Below are 26,699 nucleotides of genomic sequence, written 5' to 3' on the forward strand. Positions count from 1 at the left end.
CTCAACCAATTGTTAATTGGGTATTTCTGGCGAATAATTGTTTGGCGTGTGGGACTTAATATGGTATCCCTGGGACAATTTTTTTTCCTATATGTTGCCTCAAATAGGTTTTGGGTGCAATAGGTGCCCACTGCCATTTATTTGTTTGGGTGGCATTGCCGCATTTAAGAGTAGTTCAGGTACACTAAGCCTGGGTATGCTATAGATCAGAGAGTGCTATACATTGCCTGGAGTTGCAGGCTAAAATAAGTCCTATGCTGGCATCCTGGATGTCTTTTTATTTATGTTTCCCTCTACCACCTTTTTTTCTCTGAGTCAGGATGCCTGGACCCTTAAATTGTAATTTGTGTTAGGGAGCAGTGGGCCTTATTGGTTCACGCAGGGCAGAGTCACCTTCCCCATGTAGGCTTTCCCTTGTATGGATAGATAGATGTGGACCTGACACAGATTTTTCTGTACAGTAACCCTTTTAATCTTCCATTTCTTTGTATATCCTCTTATCCTTCCTTTCTCCGCTTTCCTTTCTTCCGTTTCCATCTGGCTACTTCTCCAATATATTTTGAAAATTAGGATTGGTATTGGAAGGAAATGTGGAATATTTCAAAAACATTACTCCAGCAGGAAAACCACAGTTTGTTAAGGTTAGGCAGGCATGAGCGGATGTTTTAGGTATAAGACAAGTATATTTCCCTCCTCTATTTGCTTCTCATTATGTGGTCGCTGTTATTTCCCCTACTTTTTATCATATTAGTATTCACAAAGAATCGGTAAACATTCACATTCTGTTAGTCCATCTTCCTAGTATGTCCATGATATGTTTCTAGTTTGTCTCAAATTAATTGGTTCAAGTAGATATTGGGGGGTGACATATTGTCTTCCTTGGAATATTGTTTTCTTTTGTAATATGTTGTTTTTCTGTTATTTTTTACATCTAGTATTGTTACGGAAACATTACCAAAATACTACTTAGATCTTGGAATTGTAAGAGATTGTTTTCTGTAAGGATTAAGAGCTTTGTGGTTGTTCATCCTTGTTGCATTATCAGATTATTTGTATCAATCTGATGGAATTTAGCGGTTTGGAGGGGGGGGGGATGAACTGTGGAATAACTGTCTCTTTTTATTGTATTTTCTGCTTGTTGTTTTCCCTTTGTTTCTGTAAAAGAAAAAAAAAGGTGTTAAAAACAAACACGGCGAATGCAAATTAAACCCATGGACACCTTTCATATGGGAGTATATACCATGTGTTGACCTGCTCAATAACTTTAATTGGGCCCATTTACCGCTAATAGACCCAATGTGATAAATATTTTCCTTGCAACGTGTGTGTTCTTTTAAAATCTTTTGTACCCTTAGGGCCAGATGTTTCTGGTATGTGTATTAAGCCAGAAATGTGTAATACACCAGGTATGTGTATTAAGGTGCCATTGAAGATTAATAGAATGTTTTACACTGCATGATAATGCACTTGATAAAGGGCACACAGAGATGTGAAGTAAGCCTGATTTTTCATTCTATGGCGGTATTTTCTGTATGGCTGAACTTATTCTGTGTGTTACTACATACAATTAATTTCTGTGGTTTTTACTTCTGATCTAGTAAATTCTGCATCAGTTACCTTAAAGACTATGTGCCTGAACAATGTATAGTGTACCTTATTGTTAGAATATTTAAATCATGCAGAAATACATTTGTAATAGGATATGTATTTTGGTCACTATTTTTTTTTAATTAATTCTGTTTTTTTATGCACTAGCATTCATAATTCATCAAATCATTTGCACAATTGAATTTTGTGTGGTAAGGCTGCCAGAGATTTGGCCATTTTTTTTTTACACTCAATACTTTTGATAACCACTTAGCTTTGTTAAGTAGAGAATAAGAAAGAACCCTTAAAAAATGGTAAGAAATTCAGTCTTCAGTACAGATTGGCTGTCACTAATAATTAAATATTCTCGATAATCAAACACCTGAATTTTTAGTGTTATAGGTTTTATTCTGCCTAAATAATACAAAGTCTTAAGTGAAAGATTGTTTAAATTTATAAATAGTAGTTCAACATAATACATTTATTAATAGTATGTACCATATATTAGATGCTAGTATATCTCCAGGCAATTTCTTTTTTGTGTGATTGCAAAATGGGGAAAATTTAAACCCATTTAGGTTTTTTATTGCTATTGGTGTTCCCATTGCTCTTACACATACTGCAAATACAGTACACATACAGCAAAAAATAAACTGGCAGGACATTTTACACACACCACACACCACTCACAATGTATGTTGGGGTATTGGTTTTGGTTCCAAAAAAACAGCTCTGACTCATCAAGACATGGAATCTGCAAGACCTAAATGTGATCTCTTAGTATCTGGTACAAAGACCTTGGCAGCAGATCTTTTAAAGTTATGTTGCCTCTGTCTGCCTGTGTACATCCTTCTGTTGCAATTTTTTTTCCTAGGTAAATGATGTGCGCACACTTCCACCCACATGAATTAAAAAGAAAAACATGATTCATTAGAGCAGACCACCTCCTTACATTACTCCTCAATCCAGTTCTGATGCTCACATGGCTATTGTAAGTGCTTTTTGACAAGGAGCATCATAGGCACTCTTGACTGGTTAGGTACGGCCCATATGCAGCAAGCAGTGATTTACTGCACATTGTGTGCAGGTTGTGCTGCTGTAGCTTTTCTGTGAAATCAGACCAGACAATGCAGCCTCCCTTTTCCCACATGTCTTAAGTGAGCCCTGAGTGGCCATGATCCTGGTTTACCACATGTACTTTCTTTGACCAATTTTGGTAGGTATTAACGGCTACATATCAAACAATTCACAAGACACCACGCCTGTTTTGTTGATCTGGCTCATCTAACCATCACCATTTGGCCCTTGGTAAATGATTTCTCCTGCTTCCAACATATCACCTTTAGGAACCAACTGTTTACTTGTTGGTTAATTTAGCTCACCCCTTAACAAGTCACTGAAAGGAGATAATATTTTTCACTTCACTTGTCAGTGATTTAAATATTATTTGTTTTATATTGTTTAAATTCTTTTGTTTCCATTATTTTAAACTCCGTCCCCCATAATTACAAAGTGGAAACAGAATTTTGGACAATTTTGTAAATTTATTAAAAAGGAAAAAAAATGAATTATCACATTTACTAATTATATATAAACCCTTAACTTTTAATACTTAGTTGAAGCACCTTTTACTGCAACCACAGCCTCAGTCTTTTTAGGTATGATGCAACAAGCTTTGCACACCTGAATAGGGGTTTTCTGACATTCTTTTCAAATCCTTTTAAGTTCAGTCAGGCTGAATGGGGACTGTCAGTGGACAGCTATTTTCAGGTTTCTCCAGAGATGTTCAGTAGGGTTCAAGTCAGGGCTGTAGCTGGGCAGCTTTAGGACATTAACAGAATTGTCCCCAATCCACTCCTTTTTCTTTTAAAAAAAAATTACAAAATAGTCTGATTTTACTTTGTCATTATGGGGTTCCGAGTGTAGATTATTGCCAAAAAAAGAATTTAAACTATTGTATTATCAGAAAGTAGGACCTTAATACTTTCTGAAGCCCCTGTGCGTGTGTGTAAAGAAATACACACACAAACCAGTGTAACTGAGGAAATTCTATATATGTGGTGCAGCATATGTATAATATCTATATGTAAAAAAAAAATGCTTGTCACAGTAAAGGCCTTTCATAGTGGATACCTGCCTAAATGATATGCTACTTTTCAGTGGTATTTAACTATGTGTTGTTCTGTAGGCTTCTCTCCAGCAGTACCGCAGTAATGCTGGGTCCCCGTCCAATCAATCTCCCACTTCTCCAGTCTCCAATCAAGGCTTCTCTCCAGGCAGCTCCCCTCAAGTAAGGGAATCTGTGCCTTGATTTTGTTGTAGGTTTTAAGTCTTACCATTGCAGCCCCATGGTCTGTCACTGTAATTGTTGTGTGCTCCATAATAATTTGGTGTCCCATCGTGTTGCGTAAAATCATAATATAGTTTGTGAGTTTTGTAGGTGGTGCCTGTGATAAATTTATGATCTTAAAGCAGTCCTTTGGGAGAGGTATTCAAATTTAGTTTTAAGAAATTTTTCTTAAGAAAGAAAATATTGTAGAGTTTGACATGCAACTGTGCGTAGATCATCTTCACATCTAATTTAAGATCTGAAGATTTGGAAGATGAAAGGGGTTATACATATTTACAGCAGTGTCATCAAAAAATGGTGAGCAGGAGCTTATTCATATGTAGTCTGTTTTCAATGTAAAAATATGTATACAAATGTTAACCAGGAATTCTTTACATTTTTTCAGAATTCATTTCAATACAATTATACAATATGTGTGAAGAATAAAAAAAGAAAAATTCTAGGCTGAAAGCACTTCTTTTTCTCTCTTGTTTTACCTTGATGAAATGCTTATTATAGGGACAACATATACTATTAATAAAGCTGCATGAGTTATATTGTATGTTGAGGATACATGCAATATATAAAGAATGTATTTTACACAACAGTCTTGATGCATAAAATTAGTGAGGTTATAGTCCGAGGTGGTTATGCTATATAGTTTGACAGCTGAATGTTACTAAAAATGATTCAGTGCTACCCAAATTGAAAATGAACTATTAATAGTCAAAGAGCAAAAGTTACACAGCAGGCTCCAGACATGTCCACACCCCACAGAGCACTTTATACTCCTATAGTGGTGGAATATTTATCACTCAGATCATATAGTTTAGGAGGTTACAAGTTTAATGTTTATAACATTTTATAAGCATGTTTTTTCATGTCTTACTTCTTATTGTATGTTTTGAAAGAAAAATGTTCAAAAAAGATTTCTAAGCTACTATTAGAATACTTTTTTTATTACTATTTTATTTGTAGCCACAGCAAGTGTTGGTAAGATTAATCATATTGTAATCTGATTTTTGCACTTTTTTCCCTCTAGATTAAAAATGTGATCAAATCTAACTAAAAGTTTGTAGGATAGCAGAATATTCTTTTCTGCCCCTTCAACACTTAAGAGGCAGGAAACGCTGAGAAAGTAGTATGTATTTACAGAGAGTTGCAATATCAGATTTCACCTTTTTCATTCCTTTACCTGACTATTTTGATATTATCCAGTCTATTGGCATGAATGTGGTAACTGCCTGTATTTATAATTTGTCCCTGCTTTTTGCTCCAATAATATAAAAAGGTTTGTGTTACCTTTATGGGTTAGCCACTTTGTGCTTTCTTTTTTAGTAACCCTTTTTCCTTGGTCATACATTTTTACCATTGCTTTTTACTAAGTAAAAAAAATCAAATTGTCCTTGCTGTTGTGTGCACTGGCAAATTAATACTGCATATAATTATTAATATTATTATTATTATTAATAAACAGGATTTATATAGGGCCAACAAATTACATTTAAAAACGATCAAGTTTTAACCCTTTTTGAAGCTCATCTAGACAAGCATCTTTGGACCTGAGTTTCCAATAGCCAGCAAACGTTTCATGCAGTGTAGTCTCATCAGATGATAGAATCCTTGTTTTTTCATGAAAAATAAATATTTTTACATTACACAGGAAGATTGCATGGTGAATGTATTAGCTTAATTGATACAGCATATTATGTGTATTTAGGTAGAACTATGTTTTAGTGGGTAAATGATTCACTTTGAGAACTTTATGTCAATGTTGTCTTCTATCAAATAAGCAAATCCTCCGAAATTTAGATCTTTGTATAGAAGAAACACATTATATGTAAAATAAAGGCAACTCAATACTTACTCAACTCAATACTTACTCAAATAAAGGCAACTCAATAATCTTACAAAGGACTGTAAAGATCAAAAGGGTAAAGTAAATCTGTGATGAGACAAATATAGTGGCTGCCAAAAATGACTTCATTCTGAAAATCTAGCCTTCCTTGGTCACTGATCGTCAACAAGTATTCAAGAACTCCAAGATCGCCAAACTAAGCTTTTGTAGCACTGTTAGTAATGTTTAGGTAGCTGTACCCTATTATTCCCTGACCACTCAACTGTTCAGCTGTTTGGCTCAGTTCACTATTTTAGTAGTGTTAGCCATATAAATCCATCTTAAATATTTTGACAGACCACAAACAGTATTTTCAGGATAGATCAACAGTGGCAGCCTACATGTCTCTCTATTGACAGGTTTCCTTTAAGCAATGTAAAGGATAACCTTGTTTTGTCTAAGTGTAGCATACTTTGTAGTGGCCTGTTTTTATGTTGTTTTGTTTTTGTTTCATGATGTACTGTATATGGTGCGTTGTTTCTAATATTGTTTTATCAAAATATGACATCACTAAAAGTTAGCGAAAATGGGTAAACTGTTTGTGAAAGCAGGCACCGGCAGGCCAGTGTGTTCCTTCATGTAAAACATAACTGTTACATTTAGTTGTGAGATGAGACACCTAGTCTAAGCTTTTGCTTTCTAAAAAGCATTGGGGTTTAAAATTCAGTCCCCCAGGTTGCAAATGAAGTTATTTCAGTCCGAAAGAGGTACATACAGAATGTTGCTGGTGTCATGTTTTCATGTAGAATCCTTGGATGATGTATACTTTAAAAAAAAAACTTAAATGACAGCAATGGTTAATGGCTATATGTCTTATAGACTCTCCCTGGTATTTGCCAGGTAGAAACGGATATGGAAAGCTAGCGGTTTCACATACCCCATGCTGTTGTGTTTTGTTTTTCCCTGTATTATTATAGAAATGTTCTTGTGTGGAAAGTTCATGTTTTAAATACAAAACATATTTGTGCTACAGTTGTTCTTGAAATATTACCTGTTCCTAAATGTTGAGGCATGTTTCACATTGATACTTAAGGGCTTTATCACCTTTGCACTACCTTGAGTGTGTAGTACACATTTTTTTTCTCTTGTATTTTAGTTACAGATTTTCTTAAATCTTCAGTATAGTACTTCTTCTTGTCAATAACCTGTTACTGTGACAATAGTATTGTTTTGATATACCAAAATTTATTGGACCTTGCTAATGTTTACCACATTAGAACATTGATTGTCTGAAAAGCAGTTACATGAGTCCTCTGCAGTACGGTTACCTTATCCAATTGTAGTTCTTTACATGCTTTTTTATTTCTATAGAGGTTGCCTTAAAAACTTGTATTTTACAACACACTGGAAATATTGCTAACACATCTTTTTACTTTTAGCATTCAATCTTGGGCAGCGTGTTTGCAGATGCATATTATGATCAGCAAATGACTGCACGACAAACCAATGCGTTATCTCACCAGGTAAGTTGCTAAATGTCATAGTTTTCATAAAAATAAATGTTATGAATACTTATACAGGTTAGGCATAACATTTTACACTGCACCAGTGTTTTTGTGTTTTGTTATTTTTTTCCCCATTTCTGCAGAATACGTGCAAAATGCTCAGCGGTATCTTCTATGGTGTAATTTGGATTACTTCTGTTTTCATTTTTGTAGGGAAACTCAAGTAAAAATACAAAACAGTACAATAAGAACAAAATATGTTAGTGAAACTAAATACAAAATCAAAAAATATCAATTAGTAGGACATTAATTTGTGGGACATAAAAAAATTACAGAAGTGTCCATATACATGACCCTTGAGTAATGTTTTATTGAGGTCTCAACATAATTTTATAGTAGGACGTATAAAAAAGCAGAAAATATTAGGAAAGAACTGAACTAAGGGAGGAGAAAGAATAATACCATATCCAAAAAAATTAGATTTTCCACACAGGCATTAAAGCATCAGATAGCGGAGTTTGGATTTATTTTCTAATGTTGTGGTGTTCCCTCACATGAATATTTGTGTCTCAATCCCAGAAAAGAAGGTTTTCGAAGTGCAATTACAGGCAAAAAGTGCTAGAATTTAGATATTACATATTGTATGTTTTTGTATGTAGTATGTTTGTAATATTCTGTGAACTCTTTTTTTGTGCTTCATTTTTGTTTTGAAAAATTACTGACCGTACGTCATTTCTTTATTTACTGTTGTGGATATTACTATGTGCATTGTTAATTATGAGAAAGGATGGGATCAGAATGAGTTTTTTTGTTTTTTATTTTGTTTATTTTTAATTTATTTTTACCCTTATTGGTAAAGGTCTTTTGTAATAATATTTAAAGCCCACTCACTTACCCTTACTGAATATTGTCCCCTGCATCCTGGTCTATGCTTGGTGGTGCCAGGCAATAGAGTTTGGCTCTATACTGCATGATACATGTTAGCAAAAAATAAATAAATTAAAAGCCCCCAGGTGAAGGAAAGAAGGGTTCTACCTTGTGTTGCCTTTTTTTGGGTGGCGGGGGTGTTTGGTTCTGCTTTATTTAGAGAGTACACAGCACAGGCCCAGTTCAGGCTGTGCTGTGTTTTCAGTGATCTCTCATTGGGCAAAAGATCACTGTACCCTTGCAGGAAAAAAACATTTTCAATTATTTACAAAAGATTTTCTTTGCGGTATTTTGTGTTCTTTATTGAGTATTTAGAAGTTCTCCCAGATCTTTTAAACCCATATATATGTATCTTCTATTGAGAGCATAAAGTTCCACTTTATACTGCATTTTGTACCGAAATAAGAATTTTTTGTAAATATTTAATCCTGCTTCTGTATAAAGTTACATTAAATTATTCAGATGCATGTAGATAGAATGAATGATGGTTTCTTGATACTTGAAAAAAGCATCAGATGAAAAAGAGCTTTTCTGCTTTAGAAGAAACAAAAAACACAGCTGAATTTCCCACAAGAGTCAGAGAGGGCTAATTGGCAATTAGCAGTATTTGCCTGTTATATACACTATATGTATCAGTTATAATGTGTGTATCTGGTATCAAAAAGTAAAATTTACTAGACTGCAGAATAGCGGTCCTTAGCTTTGATGGCTGTAGTAGTTTTCTTTATTCAGACTAGGATAGTGAGTGTGCCAGGGCTATTTACAATGTGTTTACATTTTTATGCTTGCTTTTGCAAATTGATGTATTAAAGCCAGACCTATTATGAATATGTGTACTTTCCATAAAAGTAGACAGACCGAAAGTAAAAGTAAACCCTTCTGTCTTTATTGGCACATCAATAGGGACAGAATGTGGGAGCGCAGAGACTCCTGGGATATGTACATCAAGCATCCCAGGATACTCCTTGGTGCATCTTCTTACATTGAGGGAAAAAATGCCAATTTCTCACGTGCCAATGGGATCAGCATTTTTTCCCCCCTAACAGCAGGCTATGTCGCCCAATCTTCTGACTGCACAGTTTGAGATCGAGTGACATAGCCAAAAGAAGGAATAAGACAGCTGAAGATGGGACCTAATCAAGGACATCTCCGTCAGGATCTAGGGAATAAAGGTAAGTGTGATTTTCTTTTTGTTTTCAGTTTAGAGGTTTGTATAAAACCCACTGGAAAAAGCACTGCATTAGTTTTTACCCTATTTAGCGGTCTCTTTTTTTCTTTGATGAAATATCATCCACATATTAGTAATTTGTTTCTGTGAGTCCAATTATTTAGAAATTTGCCTTGTGGGAAAGTAAATTGTGTCTGTTGTATACCACTACTCCTTCAGTCTAAAGCAGGTTACTGAGTAAGCATCATTTTTAAAGCACTGAATATTTGTTTAATTCTTTGGTGGATGCATTGCATAGAATCCCAACTGTGGATGACTGATGCTTTTCCCTTCCACTGCGTAAATGTTGTATTTTTTTATTAAAACCCTTTATATAACTTGCAGATCCTCCAGAATAATCGCCTCATTTTTATCTGATCTTTGGGAACTCCCACCTTATATGTACTAAGGTTTAATTTGTGAGCAATTTCATAGGCCCTGATCTTACGTTCCCATTTACTTTATTTGGAATCAGAATCTTGCCAGTTTTTAAATTCTCAGGACCATTTATCTAGAGAGAATAGTGATGGCTCTATTTAATACTTAAAATATGTAAATCATTTCAAGGCATACCCAGTTCATATTGAAAGCAAAACGGTCATATGAATTTTATAGTATTTTAATATTAATATGGCTGTAGAGTAGGTTACCTAATGTGTTTGTACCTTTTTAAATCCTTGAAAATATTTTTGGAGAGGCCTCATTCTGGACACAGTGATAGAGATGTAGCCCTGATGCTTTATTTAAAGCCCAAAACAAATAATATAATAACCAATAAAGGCTTTGGTGTTGAGTTGTTAAAGTTACCAGATTATGTAGCTCATTCAAGGGGCGGGATTTAGGTCCATGTCATGGTCTAAAGTGACTTAGAACGTGATCATTTTTAAAAGATAAGTACCCTTATACCTTTTGCCTATTCCCACGACCTAACTCCCACCCTCCACAGATGTATACTAATTAAGTCCCATAGGCACAGTTCGTTTTTTTATGTTTAGGACCAGTCTTGAATGTTACAGGAGTCACTAATGCACAGGCATAGCCAGGACAATGAAGACCTGCACAACTGGATATGAACAAGCAGAAAAAGTGTGGTCAAAGAAGCAAGCAAGTATGACGCAGTTTAGCAGAAAGGGGGAATATGGAATGTAGCACTTTGTTTCAAAGTACATTCATGCTATAAGTAATGGTGTCTTCAGAAATTTGATATAATAAGGTGCTTCCCTTTTTATTTTCACAGCTTGAGCAGTTTAATATGATTGAAAATGCCATTAGCTCCAATAGTCTGTACAGTCCTTGCTCAACCCTCAACTACTCTCAGGCAGCTATGATGGGACTTACAAGCAGTCATGGTAGCTTACATGACTCACAGCAATTAAATTATTCCAGTCACAGCAACATACCCAACATCATTCTCACAGGTAGGTATCCCTCTTTCACCATACCCCTGTTTTGTGGCTTGCTCTCCAAGTGTAAAAGTCTTCTATTTGACATTTACATAATATGTGACATTTAAAATATGATTTTTATGAAAATATGCATTGCTTTCTTTTGTGTTACAGTTACAGGGGAGTCCCCCCCAAGTTTATCAAAAGAACTTACCAGTTCACTAGCTGGTGTAGGAGATGTGAGCTTTGATTCTGATTCGCAGTTTCCTTTGGATGAACTGAAAATTGATCCTTTGACATTGGATGGACTGCACATGCTGAATGATCCAGACATGGTCTTGGCTGACCCTGCCACAGAAGACACCTTCAGAATGGACCGACTGTAGACTATATTACCACATTCAAAAAATATGATGCCCGTTTCCCCAGCTGAGCATAAAAATTCAGCAGGCCAGCCATGTCGAAGGCAACTGCTGAGAGATATCGCTCTGTGATGTGCAATGAGTAAATTCTTGTCCCAAGCTTGCAATGCTACAAATACATCGTTGTGCACCATGTTTAGACCTTGTAATTCACTCATTGCAGCTGGATGAAGGACTACAAAAGAATTTACTAATTTTATCACAAACCATTTCTTTTTCAGAATTGTCCACTATAATTTGACATTAGGATGATTTTGACTGAGACAGAAAGAAAATAATGGTCACCGTTACAGGAAGTTCCCAGGCCTTAAAAAAACATACATGCTTTAAGACTGAACCATAAAGAGGCATGATGATTCCTGGGTTAATTGTATTTTTGTTACTAATCTGGTGGGTCTATTCACTATTCAGTAAAAAAAAAAAAAAAATTGCCATCAGTCCCCCAGGCAGTCCTCTAAATTCACAAAGGCTAATCCAAAATGTAAAGGTGGTATAGTGACCGAAATTTGCCATCTACAGTGTGCTTGAAAAATTTATTTTTTTTTCTTACTCCAGATTTAAGAATTATATTTTTTGTCACACTTCTTGGATGTTAGCTGTAATACTCCCAAAAGACCTGTTGCAATCTTTTAATTACTGCTATTTATTTATTTTTCTATTATATTTAATTCTTTTAAACATACAGAGTGTGATATCACAAAAGCATCCAAGATTTTTAGATCTTTATGCAAACTGGAAAATTAGTTATCACTGTCACTTAAAAGGGAATGTGCAGTAAAGAGTTTTGTTAGCCAAGTCATTCACTCTAGACAGTGTGTGTGCGCATCATCTTGATAGACTATTCTCCCAATAAAATATGGCAAAAATAATCTAGGATATCAAATTTATACATTCATGGCTGTGTCAGTCTTGCTTCTAGATGTTGCAAAGTCTATACAGCAGTGTAGTACGCTTTTATTCCCTTCTTTGCTAATAAAGCCAACAGAGCTTGCCTCTGCATGTTTAATTGTAACTTTATTTCTCATCTGCATTAAGTAAGCATTTGGTAATCTAATGATAAAAAAATTTTTTTAAAAAGGATACCTTTCTCATTGTTAGCTGGCTTTCTAAACATAAACACGACACATAGCAAATCTTTTGCAAACAAACTTCCATGTTACCAGGTTTTGGAAAAATGTTAATGTATTTTTGTATAATTAAATTGACTGCCATAAAAGGGGAAAAGAAACCATCACAAGCTTCTATACTCATATACAGGATGGAGGCAACTACCAGTTTAGTAAAACAGCTTGAAATCCTAGTGTATGGATTGTGTGCATTTAAATATAAATTCATGTTCATGAATTCATGTTCTTCGGGTTGCTTTTCAACAAAAATGCTACTGCTAATGTAAACACCTTATCACAAATTTGGAAGTATCTAACACCTAGTTTTATGTTTGCAGCTCAAGTAAAAAATGACAAGGGTCCTTGCATCACATTTTAGTCCACTGCTTGGACTGGTTGGTCTGATGGTATTGGAAATATCTTAAAGAGTGTTTGTCATAAACAAAACTTAAAAACTTCTAATTCAGCAAGAAATTGTTTCTGTGAAAGTACACTCCATTTTCTTACCCCAGTGGATCCTGAACAGAAATTAATAGTCCAAGTTTATATAAGCCTTTATATAAGATGGAACCTAAAGTGGAATTAGTTTCCTGGGCATAAACCACAAAGATACCTGGGAACATGGCACGTGAACATTCACAGACCAAATATTGGCTTAACAAATTCAGAAATGTTGTTTTCAATTTCAGTGTGTAGCATTGCTGCAGCTATTTCATTCCCCATATTTGTATGCAAATGCAATGTGTATGACTGTATATTTTGTAAATAGGTAATCCAGTCACATCACAGGAATGTTTGTGTACAGACCGAGTGCTTTCTAGTGAGCCGGAAAATGTAAGCACTCTTGGTTATTAATTTAATTGGTGCAAGAAATATAAGTACTTTGTTTACTAGCACCAACGCCAAAATTATAAGTGTTCCCACTGTTCTAAAGTTGGTTCATGCTTTTGCTATAAACATACAGTTTGATATTTTTAATAAAAAAAAAATAAATCTGAGCCTTGATGAGTAATTATGACCATTTTGGATGTAAACATGTAAAAATGTCTTGCCTGTTGATGATCTTGTTAAAAGGCTCTAAAAAGGATTGTTAATGTGCTAATTGGCAGTCTAGTGAAGACACCTTTTGGTAAACTTTGGGTATATTATAGGCTTACATGTACCATCTCCTGTAGCTCACACTGGCTTATCCATAATCCACTTTATCTAATGGAACAGTTACTTCTACAACATTCATACAGATTTTTGATTTTTTCTGATGAATCAACACATGTCCAAATCTGGTGGCACACATCACAGTCCAGTTGTCCTTAGGTATACCAACAGCTTGGAAGAAAGGAGTTTAAATATAAACAAGGGATTATTTAGGTCAGCTGTTTTCTTACAAAACGGTTGGCAAATCCAAATAACTTGTACAGTGTTTGTATTATCAGATTGTAATGTGATGGGATGTAGTTGAAACCATGTCAGTAACTCCTGACCAGATGTCAACTTGATTCTTGACATTCAAGAAGTTTTCTGATTTATTAAAAATACATTTATAGCTGTTGCTAAACTTATCTCTTCCTAATGTCAGCAGTGAGCAGGTAACTGCAAGATAAAGTGCTGTTCTTTACTTTAAAATTGTTTGTTTTACCATTAAAACCATGTATGTCATGTCCTGCCTTAATGTGAGCTAAACATCTGCTTATTAACCAACACCAGCACTATGCTAGAACATTTAAAAAACCGTCTTAGATTGTAATGCTTCAGAATAACATAGCATGAACTCTCCTTTCGATGTATAGGGATTGTTTAACCTTCTTTTTGTTTGAAACTATGCAATCCCTGGGCTTGTTGCCAATAGTGCTCATTTTTAATGTTGCATGTGGTGTTATATCAAAAAGGCATAAAATACAGCCAGGCTCTTTTTCTCTGGGCCGAGGCATTTATTTTAGACAAAAGTAATATAAGTTTTATACACATACTAATATATTTTAAAACAAACTAATATATGCTTTGTTAGAGTCCTGATAGTTTTGTTTTATTTGTCCAGCAGAATCTATAGGAGCATGAATATTACAGTAGTACACTTTGCACACAAATTTATTTTTATCTCCATTATGCAGCAACTCTTAAATACATTTGTTAAAGGTTTTCCAACTTGAAACTGGAAATATTAAAAACTATACTTTTTTTCCCTCCTCTTCATCCTATCCCTCCTATCCTAGTGCACAGCTTGGCTTAATTCTGAATAGTAGATGGCTGTAAACCTGATGTTGTGTATTGAAAATGTTTGCAGTCTGAATCACACTCTATACAGTAGTCTTAGCTAACTTTCCATACCCTCTAACTGTGCTTAAGTGGAATATACACATTATCACCTAGAATGATAATGAACATAAAATAAGTTATTTCAACATAATGTAGACCACTGCATTCACACCCAGAGAAATACATACAGACAGCATTAGAAGAGTTCCTTCAGTGTCCACCAGGAAAAGCACACACTCTTTCATCCAGATAAAACTAGTTCTTTGGAAATAGTTTGTATCACATAGGACAAAAGAATAACACAGTAGAAAGGACTGACAATATATGTAGTCCAGGGGTGTATCTTTCATGTTAAGTGGGTCTTGTGGGAGGATAGATGTCACCAGACAGGAAATATGCCTAGGCAATGCACAGAGGCATAGAATGGTGGAGGGGATGTGGAAGCAAAATAGAGCAGCCCCACCAAACTCAATATCATTTACTATTCTCAATGTCTTGCTTTTATTTTTAAGAAAAGAATCGCACAAAAATGTTGTTTAAATTTGTGGTGCATTATTATAGATCTAAGGTTAACCCCAAAGTTTTTTTTCTAATATACCAAGGTTTTCTTTTTAACAGACATTTAGGCTTGGGCTGTAAACATGTAATTAAAGAAGTCTCCATATCTAAAGTTTCCTTCCATAAAAACGAAGTGGCTGACTGTCATGGTGACCATTTACACTCACTCTGTAATTTTAGTCCCTTGCCCAGATATAAATAGTAGCTTACAATTTTTCTCCTGTAGGTGACTTGCTCACAGTTGACCCACATTAGTCAGCTATTGCTTTTCCTTTGGCTTAAAAAGGGGTTAGATACTTTTTAAGGGTCTGTTCCTGTCTGTGCTTAAATGGGAGATTTCCCTTCACTTTAATCTGGTAACTGGAGTCAGAACGAGATTAATTCCAATTCTCTTAAACATGGATGGAAAGCAACAAAAAAGAGAAAAGAGTGGGAAACTAATGAAACTACTGTGAGATCTTTATTGCTGATTTTACAGTCTTTTCCTAGTAACCTCTATTCTTCTGATACTCAAAAAGCTGTTAGCTCTAACCCATGGAACCACATTCCATGACTCCATTACCTGTCAGAAGTTCTAACCATTTCCCACCCTATACTAGGAAAGTATTTATATCAAACAGCTATAAAAAGTCAAATGCTAATAGAGCTCATAATGAGCATAGAGAGTTTACTGTACAGATGGCTACCCCAAAAAATACAATCACTTGGCTTCAAGGCTGTTAATATTCTGGTTACCAATCTCAAAAATTTTGCAGGCCAATGTGTATATACCTCTCGGTCAATAATTAATATAAATTAAACATTAGGTGCATTTGGCAATGTCACCTTTTGTACATATAGTAGAATTGTATTTCTATATATGTTAGAAGAAAAAAATATGCATTTGAACTACATATCAAAAAAGGGCATGTTTTTCTTGTTGACATAAGAAGATAAATCATCCCCTTAAAATAGTTAACAATGATGCAAAATTCTCATTTATCTGTATTTGCAAGTGTTAACATAAGAGTGCCTAAAAGTGTCCCATAAGCAAAATAAACATGAAAGAGGTTTCTTCTCCTTTCCCTTTACACCTTGTCATCCTGTGAAGTTTAAAACTGCTTTCTGGATATTGTGTTCTTTTCATAGAGCATGTGTTATTCCAGGGTAATAGAAATATTGCTTGTATATAAACTCTTTAGAGGCTGGTGTATTAATAATTTACTTCCATGCCTCTTGTGTCCATGCTGCATTTGCAAAGGTCTAATATATATTTCATACTATTCTTTCTACCTGTGTGCCAAGCTATTTTCAGGATGATCAGGAAATCTGTTTTAATTATGTTAAGGACTCAGTACAAAGTAGTTGTGGGCTTTAAAAGCCAGGGCACAGCTGTAATTCTGATATTGGAAGCATCTTTTAACAGACTTTAAAGTTTTTTGGAGGCCAAACATTTCTCTCTAAAACAGGTTGAGGAAGGGGTGGTCATCTTTAGAAATTCATAGTTTAATGATACTTGTGGGATTGCACGCAATCAGTGAGAATCTGTTTGGTTTTGTTCAGTTTTTTGGGGTTTTTTTTATTGACATTTTTCTTATGTTTAGTAAGAACTTTTCTACTTGAATCGGGGAAAAAGTTTTTCATATGAAGGTGAAGCTCTATGCCTGGAAAGCATATTTTTTTGTCTTTTAGACAGCTATTAGACAAAGAAAAAATCTTTGTGAAGAAAAGTTTTGGTACTGGCTTTACTGCAAATCAGCCAGATAAATCTATAAATAAACATGCTTTAAACATTAGTTGAGTGTGTATCTATATATGTCTAACGTTTAAAAACTGTACTCTAGGCAATTTACTGAATACACAGTTGAAGTGCATGTAAACTGCCTTACCTGCAAAAGAAATGTCATTCAGTTTACTATGAGTTTTGTATCTCCCCATTTTCCACTGCATTTAAGCAGAATAGAAAGTAGCGGTTCCATATTGGTAAGGCCATCACTCTTTACAGTACTGTATAATGCACTAATGCTAGACTGAGACTTACAATTAAGTTTTCTAATTTTACACACCAGCATTATTTTAAAATAGAAACAAATGGTTGTTTAAATGCTGTTTTTATTTCCCTGGAGCTGTTTTAATGCTACTTCAAGAGGACTTCAACAAATTTTGCTCATCCTTCCAGACAAGTCACACAGTTACCTGGACTGTGGTATATGAGTTGCTTTTTTTTTGTTCTAATGTACAGCTACACTTTAAGTGTGCCTAAATGATCCCTTTGCGCCTAAATCGGCCCTTTGCTAAAAACAAAAGGCACTTTGTGAAATGTAAAATATGTAAAAATGTAGAAGGGAAAGCAGTACAATTGACCTATGGTACTCTAACAGGGCTGTCTCACGCTTTTTCAAAATGCATTGTTTTTTCCCCAAGTGTTATCCACATAGAGAGTGTACCTCCTGTATTAAAAGAAAAAAAAGTATTTTGCAGGTTCAATAAATGCATGGCAGTTGTTTGTTAAAATGCTACTTGCTAGAGTTTTAAAAAGAAATGATGCAGAGATGTTAACCATGCCATTGCTGTAGGGTGAGTATTACATTTTAGTGGGGTCTTCCATTTCTCTTGGAACCCATCAGAGAGATTGTCCCCTTCTCCCACCAAAACCCAGGGCATTAGTTGTATGCTGCAAAAACTTGACACTGTCGTCTACACAATAATATTCTGTACACTTGTTTATCTGTTAGGCTAAATGTACATACCAGAACATGTTGAGGGCTAAAACCAGTTTGTAAAAACTTTGGGTAAATTTCCAAAAAAAATTAGACTCTTAATCACAAGCCCATCTTCTTCCAGGCTTTTAATGCGTTAAAGTTCGGTATTTTCACCACACTTGCCTGAGGTGCCTCCATGTGCTTTTGTGATGCCTTTTGTGTTATCAGGCCAAGGTTACTAGTAATAGATTGTGTAAAACCATTTTGCAATTGGTTTCTGTAAAAATAATTTTAGAGCTGTCACTGTTAACTGTTATTCTACATATGGTTTTAGGTATATTTTCTACAAAACTTTTTCAAATGAGAATTGTCCGGCATATGCTGCTTATGTATTTTGCATTTCATTTCATTTTTTTTTTGTATGTAAAGTGGGTTATTGGGCTGTATGGGTTAAAATGAAGACTGTTGAATAATATTGCCTACTTTTTTGAATTTACACATGTTAATCTCATAGCTGTGGTATACCTGAATATAAAACTGTGATTTGATACAAAATGCAAATGATAACTATGTATAAGCATGAATTAGTAGAGGAGGAAGCTGCTTTACTAAGAAATGTGCATCCTGCATATTTATCGAACTGTTGTATGTTGCATGCATGAAGTGGACATGCATAGGCACCAGAGAAGGAAAAAGGGTCTCTGTTAATATCTGCTGCAAATGCATGCCAACACAATCCTTTCTCCCATTACTAGCATCTGAAAAAAAAAAATCATTGGGAAAAATTGTACAGTCACAACTTTGATATGTAATTCACTTTTTTCTTTTTATTATTGGATTCGTGCCAGGAATAATGGTACAACTTTCTTTAATGCATCTACAACTTGTAAATTTTTATTTTATGGAATCTGCAGAGCAATGGTATGCAATTTGCGTTCCTTTAAAACACATGATATGTCCTAATATAAAACCTTGCAAAACTGTAAAAACAAAAATCTCTCTCTCTCTCTCTCTCTCTCTCTCTCTCTCTCTCTCTCTCTTATATATATATATATATATATATATATATATATATATATATATATATATATATATATATATATATTATTTAGGACACTACAAAAAAGGAAATCCACTCAAACCAGCATGGTACAAAATATCCAACTGTATGGGAAAAAAAAATCAAAAGGTCTGAATAAATATTCTAAATATGGAATGTTGATGTGTGAATGAAAATATTATTTTCCTATGACAATGAGCCTGTCACTGTGAGGTTGCTATGAGAGAGTTAATGTTTTACATGTTTGTTTAAGAAAAAAAGTGCTAGTGTTGTATTATGTATTTTTAGTTCAATATTATTTATACCGCATAGGCTAGGCATGGATGCATGTGCATTTTCTATGCTGGCACAGCAACACAAATATCTGTGTATTATAAATTATTTTTACCTTTTTAAAAAAAAAAATCATTGTGTGAAATTTATATCTTGCAAAACAAACACTATATTGTGTCTTCTTCATTTGTGTTTTTTTGTTTTTTATTTTTATGGGGCAATGAAAGGGGTATTTGTTTTATTGTAGTGTTGTTTGCCTAATTTGTAGGCTTCACAGATTAAAAATAAAAATTCCAAAAGGGAACTTTAATTTGTTTTTTGTTTTGTTTTGTTTTTTTTTAGTTTCACAGTGATTTTGTCGGCCTTTACTATGTCATGTTTTTGGTAACTAATGCTAGGTAAGACAAAATCATTTAGAATCAAACTAAATCAGTTCTTTCTTGCATGATGTGTTAAAGAAAAGCTGTACTGACTTTATTGACCCCTAGCAAACATACAGCAAGTATCAAAGCATGCAATGTATATGTTTTAAATCAGTGACGTCAATACTGAATTGTTGTGGATCATTATGACATTTAGGCATGCTTACTTTTTAAAAGCGGGCCTACGACTGAGAGTTGTTAGTTGCCATTGCAATAGTCATTCTAAAGAGTTCTGATTAGGTGGATGTAAAGCTGATCTTTCGTTTGATTTGTCACAGACCTGAAACAGTCTTACAACTAAACACCTAAACTGCATGCTCATTTTTGGTCAGTAACTTAGAAAGTATAAAAGGAAGAGGTTCAGAACATCAACCAGATATTTTAGACCCATGTCAGAAAAAGCAGCCTACATAATCCTTTAGTGAATGGTCCATTGTTATTATTATTATTAATATTAATAATAATAAACAATATTTAAATAGCACCAACAAATTATCCAGCGCAGTACATTAAATAATGGCAAATGACAGACATTGACACAAGAAAAGAGGACCATGCTCAAAAGAGCTTACAATCTAAGAGGTGGGTAAGCAGCAAAAAAGACATTTCAGCTGGCCTGCTTATTTTTTAGTGTAGGTTTTCTTCTAAATATTAATATCTAGCCAAATCATTTGGTAACTGGATCTTCCAGCAGCAAGTTTGCCTTATTGTAAAGGCATAGTTTCATTAATTGTTGCTTTTATAATCGCTGTTTTAGTTTCCAGGCACCAGGCATCCTGGTTGGCATTCAATGTGGGGGACAGTTTAACAGACATGTGACAGTTTAACAGCTAGTTGAAATCAGGCAGCTTTGCTATTACCTTGCCAGCACTGCTTAAATTATTGTATAGGTACAAAATGTATCCTGTCTCTCTCTGCCTGGCTATATACCCCATCTGACTAACAAGACCATAAAGTGCCTGCAGACAGGATTATTCGGGGAATGGCAGTATTGTGGGCAGAACCTACATAAACGACAAATGATGAAAGGCTAAAGTTGTGTTTCTCCAAATTTTTTTAATTGGACCCTTTGAAATAATTTTTAGGTCTTCGGGGAACCCCTGCTATAAATATTATGTCCACATCTCACAGTATATTAGGGTTTTGGTGAATGGGAAAAATGTTGCCTACATTTTTGGGCAGTGGGAAAGATGTCACCCTTATACATAGACCAAAAAATTCATTGGTATGAGATAAGCTGACCTAAAAGTCACAAATTGCTCAAGGAACCACTAGCAACCTCTGAAGGAACCCTGGCTGAGAAACACTGGGCTATAGATATGTCTTCCAAATGCCTTTTCCAAGTTATACCTGCTAAATGAGCCTTGTAGAGCTGTGAATGATGTCTTTTTTTTTTGTCTTTCTTTTTCTGTCGGTTATAAAACAAAATTTATGCTAGATCATGTTCTGTACAGTTAAGTGTTTAAGCAAGGACTTTACCTTAAATAATTTTTTAATGCCTATTTTTTTAAATATTTATGTTAATATGAAGTCTTTATAGCACTAAAGTAAATACACAATTACAATAATCTCATGTAAGCATTACCATGTTAAAGTAACTTTAATATTTTTATTAAAATAATACCTGATAATCTGCAATGAAGGTACTTTTTAGGCAGTTTTTTGTTAGTTGGCAAAGCTCTGTTTTTCATGTGTTGTCACCCTGTCACAGAGCAAGGTAAGGATTAGGTCTTATGTCAGGCCACCTTAGCAAAGAAAGCAATGAATGAGAGACAAAAAGCTGCTGCTGTATCTGAAGTGTGGGTCTTTGCTGACTGAGATCTAAATGAGCCTAGAAGAAGCGGCAAAGAGAGGCTGGTGTGGCCGGCCGGTGTGTGTGTAATGTACATAGTATATGTGTGGAGGGGAGGTATATCTATTTGTAGGTATGTGTTGTTGAAATGTCCCAGGCAATACTGCTGTGCTGTGAAGTTGCTTAAATATATAATGGGAAGGGGGATTGTTTACTTCTGACCCTTGCACATGTACTTTACATACCTCTGACCTCTGCATTATGTCTGCCTTTTTGTCCAGGTTGCATGTTACTTTTATTTGTAAGCCCTGTACACTGTGTGTTGACCATTAGATTGTGTGAATTGGTGTATTCTGTGCACTGGGCTGAAATTTTTTAGATACATGTTAGTATTTAAAATCTAGCATGTGTACAGCAGTCCCCTGGTGTCATTTATATGAAGGGATCACCAGAGAGAAGATCAAATTGCTAGTTTAGGGCGAGCCCGCAGCAGTCGTCCAAACCCTCTGTCTATTTTTCAGGGTCTCTAATATCCCCTGAGGAAGCCAATCTGGGCGAAACGCGTCGGGTTAAGACTCAGGTTTCTGACATATGACCCTTACACAAGTTTGTAGAACCTTTAGTGATTAGTACAGTGTGTCATCATCTGAATGCTGTTTTATTCTGATTTTATGGTTTTTGTATAATAAAAGTTACAAAGGATTTTATAAATCACTAATGTCCTCCTTGCCGCAAAAAAAGCCCACTCTTTTCTAGTTGTCTACTCTCTAAGCAAGTCCAAATTTGGCAGAAAAGGGCTTCGGCATAAAACCAACTTGATTGGTAAATAGTATAAGTATAACCAAGATATGGCTAGTTTCACTCAACACACTAATGGTCTAATGAGTTGCAACAATGTAGGCTTTTGTATGCAAATAATATGTAGTTGGCACTGTATTGAAAATGGGTCGCTCAAACTCTGCAGCTTAATTTACATATTATGACATCTCTGAGAAAGTATTTCAGTACAGAAATATTGCTGACCCTGGATAACACACAGACAAAGGCAACTCCATCTTTCAGGGTGATAAAAAGCAGATAAATACAATACATTGTCAGCGGGTGCAGAGTGATTTTTATAAGAGATAATAAATGCATGTGTTGCTTTCATTTTACTTACACTGCATACATCAAATATAAATATCAAATATATCTGATGCTAGTACCACTGTAAGAAATATAGGGTAAAATCGATTTCTTAAATATGTTTTTGTCATGCTCTGCAATGGTTGCTAGTACATCCTTGCACTCTGGGTTTTTTGTTTAGACCCCAAGTTATATTTGCTTGGCTCGTGTTTTATATGTACTCATTCAGAGTATTTGTACCAGGAAAGCTTCCTGACTTACTGCAAGGTCTTTGAAGCACTAGAATTTAAAATATTTTACCAGTTAAGAAAAACAGCATCTGTAAAGTTTTTTCATTCCTGTCCTTCCTATTGCAGAAATGTATAGGAAGAGATAGGAAGTAGCAGATTATCTTAATATTTGGGGACATAGTAACAAAAACACTTTTTTTAGTGTAATCGGGAAGGACTTGAAACTCTGGTTTAACTAATACCTGTGTACCAAGAGACACATGTCCTACTAATTTCATCTGGTCCCTATTTTCTGGCACCCAGGTTCTGGAGAGGAGTCTGGTTTGAATATTAAAGGGGACCTAATGTCATCTTCTTTTAACATTTGTAAAGACAACAGCCTTTAAAAAAATATTGAAAAAGCTATCCCTTAATTTACTAACCAGATCACCTAGGTGGCCGGAATAAAAGTGAGGCAATAGGCTTATGCACCATCTACTATCACCCAAGTGGTTGTGCTTTTTGTTATCTATAGGGGCCAAAATACATTCCCCCACTCAAAGGAATTAGTACAGGAGTGGATATGATCCCTTACTAGATCCAGGATAGGGTTAAAACCTGCAGTTGAAATTTCTTTCTCCCTCCTCAGCAAAATGCTAATATTATTTTTAGATAAAACCTTTATATTTTCATTTCCCTATTTGAGACCCAGTGGCATCATCATTTTGTTCCTGTGCTTTTTCTTTGCAATGCAGGAGGCAGTTGTGGCTGCGTAAGAGGCTGGTAATTTGGGGTACATATTTTTCTGAAATCATTACAGGTTACTGTCTAGGTATTGCCCATATGTGATGCCAAACCTCCGTGGTCAAGAGAGGGAGGAGTAAGGCATTAGGTCAAGGAGAAAAGGGCTAGATCAGGGCTCTCCAAATCCAGACCTTGACAGACTGAAGTAAACTCAGTAGCGTCAGAATATGATTCCATTTAAAAATCCTGGTTAGTTCCTGGACCTTGAGTACTAGAGGTGTGCATACCTAAACTTGATGATGCTTGATGTCCACCATGTGGGCTGTAACGGATTATCTGTTTGTTATTTGTAAGAAGCGGACTGTGTGCATAGAAATCAAGGTGATCATCAAACTAGGCAAGGCTGTAGTTCATCTTTAGATACTTTGATAAATGATAGAACTTGCAATCCATGAGAAATAAAAAAAAAAAAAAAAAAGGTTTGTGTCCCCAGAAGTAAATTCTACTTCACCTAATTTATTAGTGTTTTAAACATATCTTCTACCTGCTGCGAAATTACAGACTTTTCCAATACAATAAAAATGGCCTGGTTGGTTTACTTTCTGCAGAATCTGCTGCTGAAACTGGTAAATACCAGATTCTGCATTGGAATCTGACAATTATTTCTGCAGCAAGAAAAGAAATATGAATTCCTAGCATTAATTACATTGCACCAAATATTATGCCATTTAGAGGAGGTTAGTTGCTGTGTTTTTACTTTTTTTGGTCGTTTGTTGTGGATAATGGAATAAAAAAATGATGGTTTTCAAGACGTGTTCTCCAATATTTCTAATATTTAACCCTTTCCACCAATAGGTTAGGCTGTACTTATTTTCCTGGGTGAGTGGTCATCTGGGGGTCACCCATATTAAAGGGGTTGGGGTGGCTTGAGGCCTTGAGAGAACACACACAGCCATATTCTCGTAGAATTTACCCATGTGGAGTTTATCCTTAGTGCAGAGCAAAGCGCCCTGCATTAAATGTTTATTTTTAAAACAAATATATAATAAAAGTAATGAGACAAGTTTTATGAAATTTTAGTATATATATTATATATAGATATATAGATAGTATATGCCTGTAAACCAAAAGTTAAAGCAAAGCACAAAACCAAAAATTGTTTACCTTTTAGTGCTTTTGCCAGGACTGATATGTTGCAGACAGATGCTGCATACCACAACAGTACTGATGGCAGCAGATATTGTACATTTTAAAAGGTCCACACTGCAGGGCTCTGTGGATGGGCCATGGGGATAGCAGTGGCTTGTGCAATATTTTTTGTTGCTGCATGGGATGACTACTCCCCACAGTTCTTTGCAAGCTGCTTCTAGACAAAGTTCTCCTTTTTTTCTGTTTCTGCCTCAGTTTCAGAATTTTCTTCTCCAATTGATGGTACCCATAGCCAGTCTGCCACCTCTTCTTGGTTTGAATTTACATTACATTAAACTCTATATCCACAAGGTTATTTCTTGTTGCTATCTTTTGGGTTTCAATCAAACAAGCAGGGTTTAGACATTTTGCTAGTACCATCTTGACAGGTAAGAGTCATATCTGTAGTAGCTTGTCCCAACAGGTTATGGGACCAACTACAGTCAAAGTACAAAACATTGCTGCAGATAGATACAGCGGAAAAAAGTAAAAAAGAGAGCAAATCTTAGCAATAGACTGTACCTAATTAGAAGTCTACTTTGCACAAGATCAAACTGATGAAAGTCCAGAAATTTGTAAGAGGTACCTTAGACATGGTGAAAAATACCTGCATGCCCTCGAGCTGTCAGAGAAGAAAGAAAAGACTTTGATAAAGCGGTGCACCTTGTCAAGTCATGCTGATCAAAATATGCCAAAGAATTGAAACATCTAACAGGAAACATATGGTCTTAGAAGATAAACTGGAAGGTTACTGGTAACTGCTGTATTATCATGAAAGGAAGTCACATATTAACTAAAGGAAAACATACAGGAAAACTGTATTAGCCAAACTTCAGTAAAGTGCTTTGCAATTTAAAGAGGAAGAACATTTGTACTTTATTGAGACCTGGCACCGTCATCATGTACACATGAATCCTAGAAAAAAAATAGCCAAATAAAAAAAAAAAAGCAGTAGCCATGCAGTTAATTAATTGTACCAACCACATAAAAAAAATCACTGTGAAACTCTTTGGCTAAAGTACCCACCTTCAGCCCGAGGGCTATGATGGTATGTTTGCTTCAGTTGCAAAGCAAAGTACTTTTAGACGCTTGCTGACTTTAGCTCTCCTTCCCAATATGATGGTAAAATATTGGTTTTGGACTATGCTTATACAAGGCATTACAAATGGTTTCATTACAAATGTTTCATTTGGAATACTAAATATAGTGTGAGCCTTTACAATTATTATTTGATTTGTAACATATCCATATAAACCTCTTACAAGCAATGGGCCTATTGTTTTTATTGTTTTCAAGTTTGTAACATTTATGAAATATATAAATATATATATATTGTATTTTTTTTATTTTTTTTCATTATTTATGTGGCTAGATAAAATTGGGCATTTTGTTCCTGTTTTCACTGTTCTCCCCTTAATCCTAATGTAGTCTGGCTTTTTTATATAGTGTATATATGTAGTGTAAATATAAAACTATCAGTAATTGTGCCTATGCTTTTGACTTCTTACCACTGTCCTAAATTCATTATGCAAGATCTATATTACTATGAATTATAATTAAAATATGTGATTTTAATATAATGTCTTATATTGCTTTAATTTTGTTTTGACCTTTTTATCAATTTAACTATTTGGATTACATCAGATTTGTTGTACATCTTCTTTTCCATTTCACTCAAAGGGGCCTATTTATAATGTAGTGAATCTGACATTCACCAAAACTTTGCCTGACAGAAAATCACTTACTGCCATTGAAAATAGATGCTGCATCCAACTAATTATCCTGAAGCTGAGAGTATTAATATTTTTATTTCTGTACACAACTCTCCATATATGGGGATGTTGACAAAGGGACTTGTGTTACCTATATTAATTTCAGGAAATAGGTAGAAGAGTATCAAAGCAAAGATTTCTGTCCTGTTTGCTTAAGTAGGGTTTATGTAAATGTATCTACCATGAAATTCATAAGCTTACCAAGTATGTTATATATAACTCAACAGGAAACCCATTAAGGCTTGCAATTCTTCCACATATTCAGTATATCAAATTATCTCTCCCCTTTAGTGATGTTTAAACATATTAATGATGGA

The 26,699-nt window shown here is 34.9% G+C and overlaps 1 protein-coding gene across 1 annotated transcript in view; it reads left to right on the top strand.

Annotated features, from left to right (window-relative positions):
• Positions 1-26,190, top strand: part of CRTC1 (CREB regulated transcription coactivator 1) — a 79,703-nt gene extending 53,513 nt beyond the window's left edge. Inside the window, exons 11-14 of the mRNA XM_072405049.1 lie at positions 3,776-3,877; positions 7,193-7,276; positions 10,630-10,810; positions 10,952-26,190. Of these exons, the coding sequence (XP_072261150.1) occupies positions 3,776-3,877; positions 7,193-7,276; positions 10,630-10,810; positions 10,952-11,163 (579 nt within the window). The 3' untranslated portion in view covers positions 11,164-26,190. The remainder of the gene's footprint in view (positions 1-3,775; positions 3,878-7,192; positions 7,277-10,629; positions 10,811-10,951) is intronic.
• The last annotated feature ends 509 nt before the right edge of the window (positions 26,191-26,699 follow it).

The sequence above is a fragment of the Pyxicephalus adspersus genome, chromosome 3 (assembly GCF_032062135.1).
Source record: "Pyxicephalus adspersus chromosome 3, UCB_Pads_2.0, whole genome shotgun sequence".
NCBI lineage: Eukaryota > Metazoa > Chordata > Amphibia > Anura > Pyxicephalidae > Pyxicephalus > Pyxicephalus adspersus.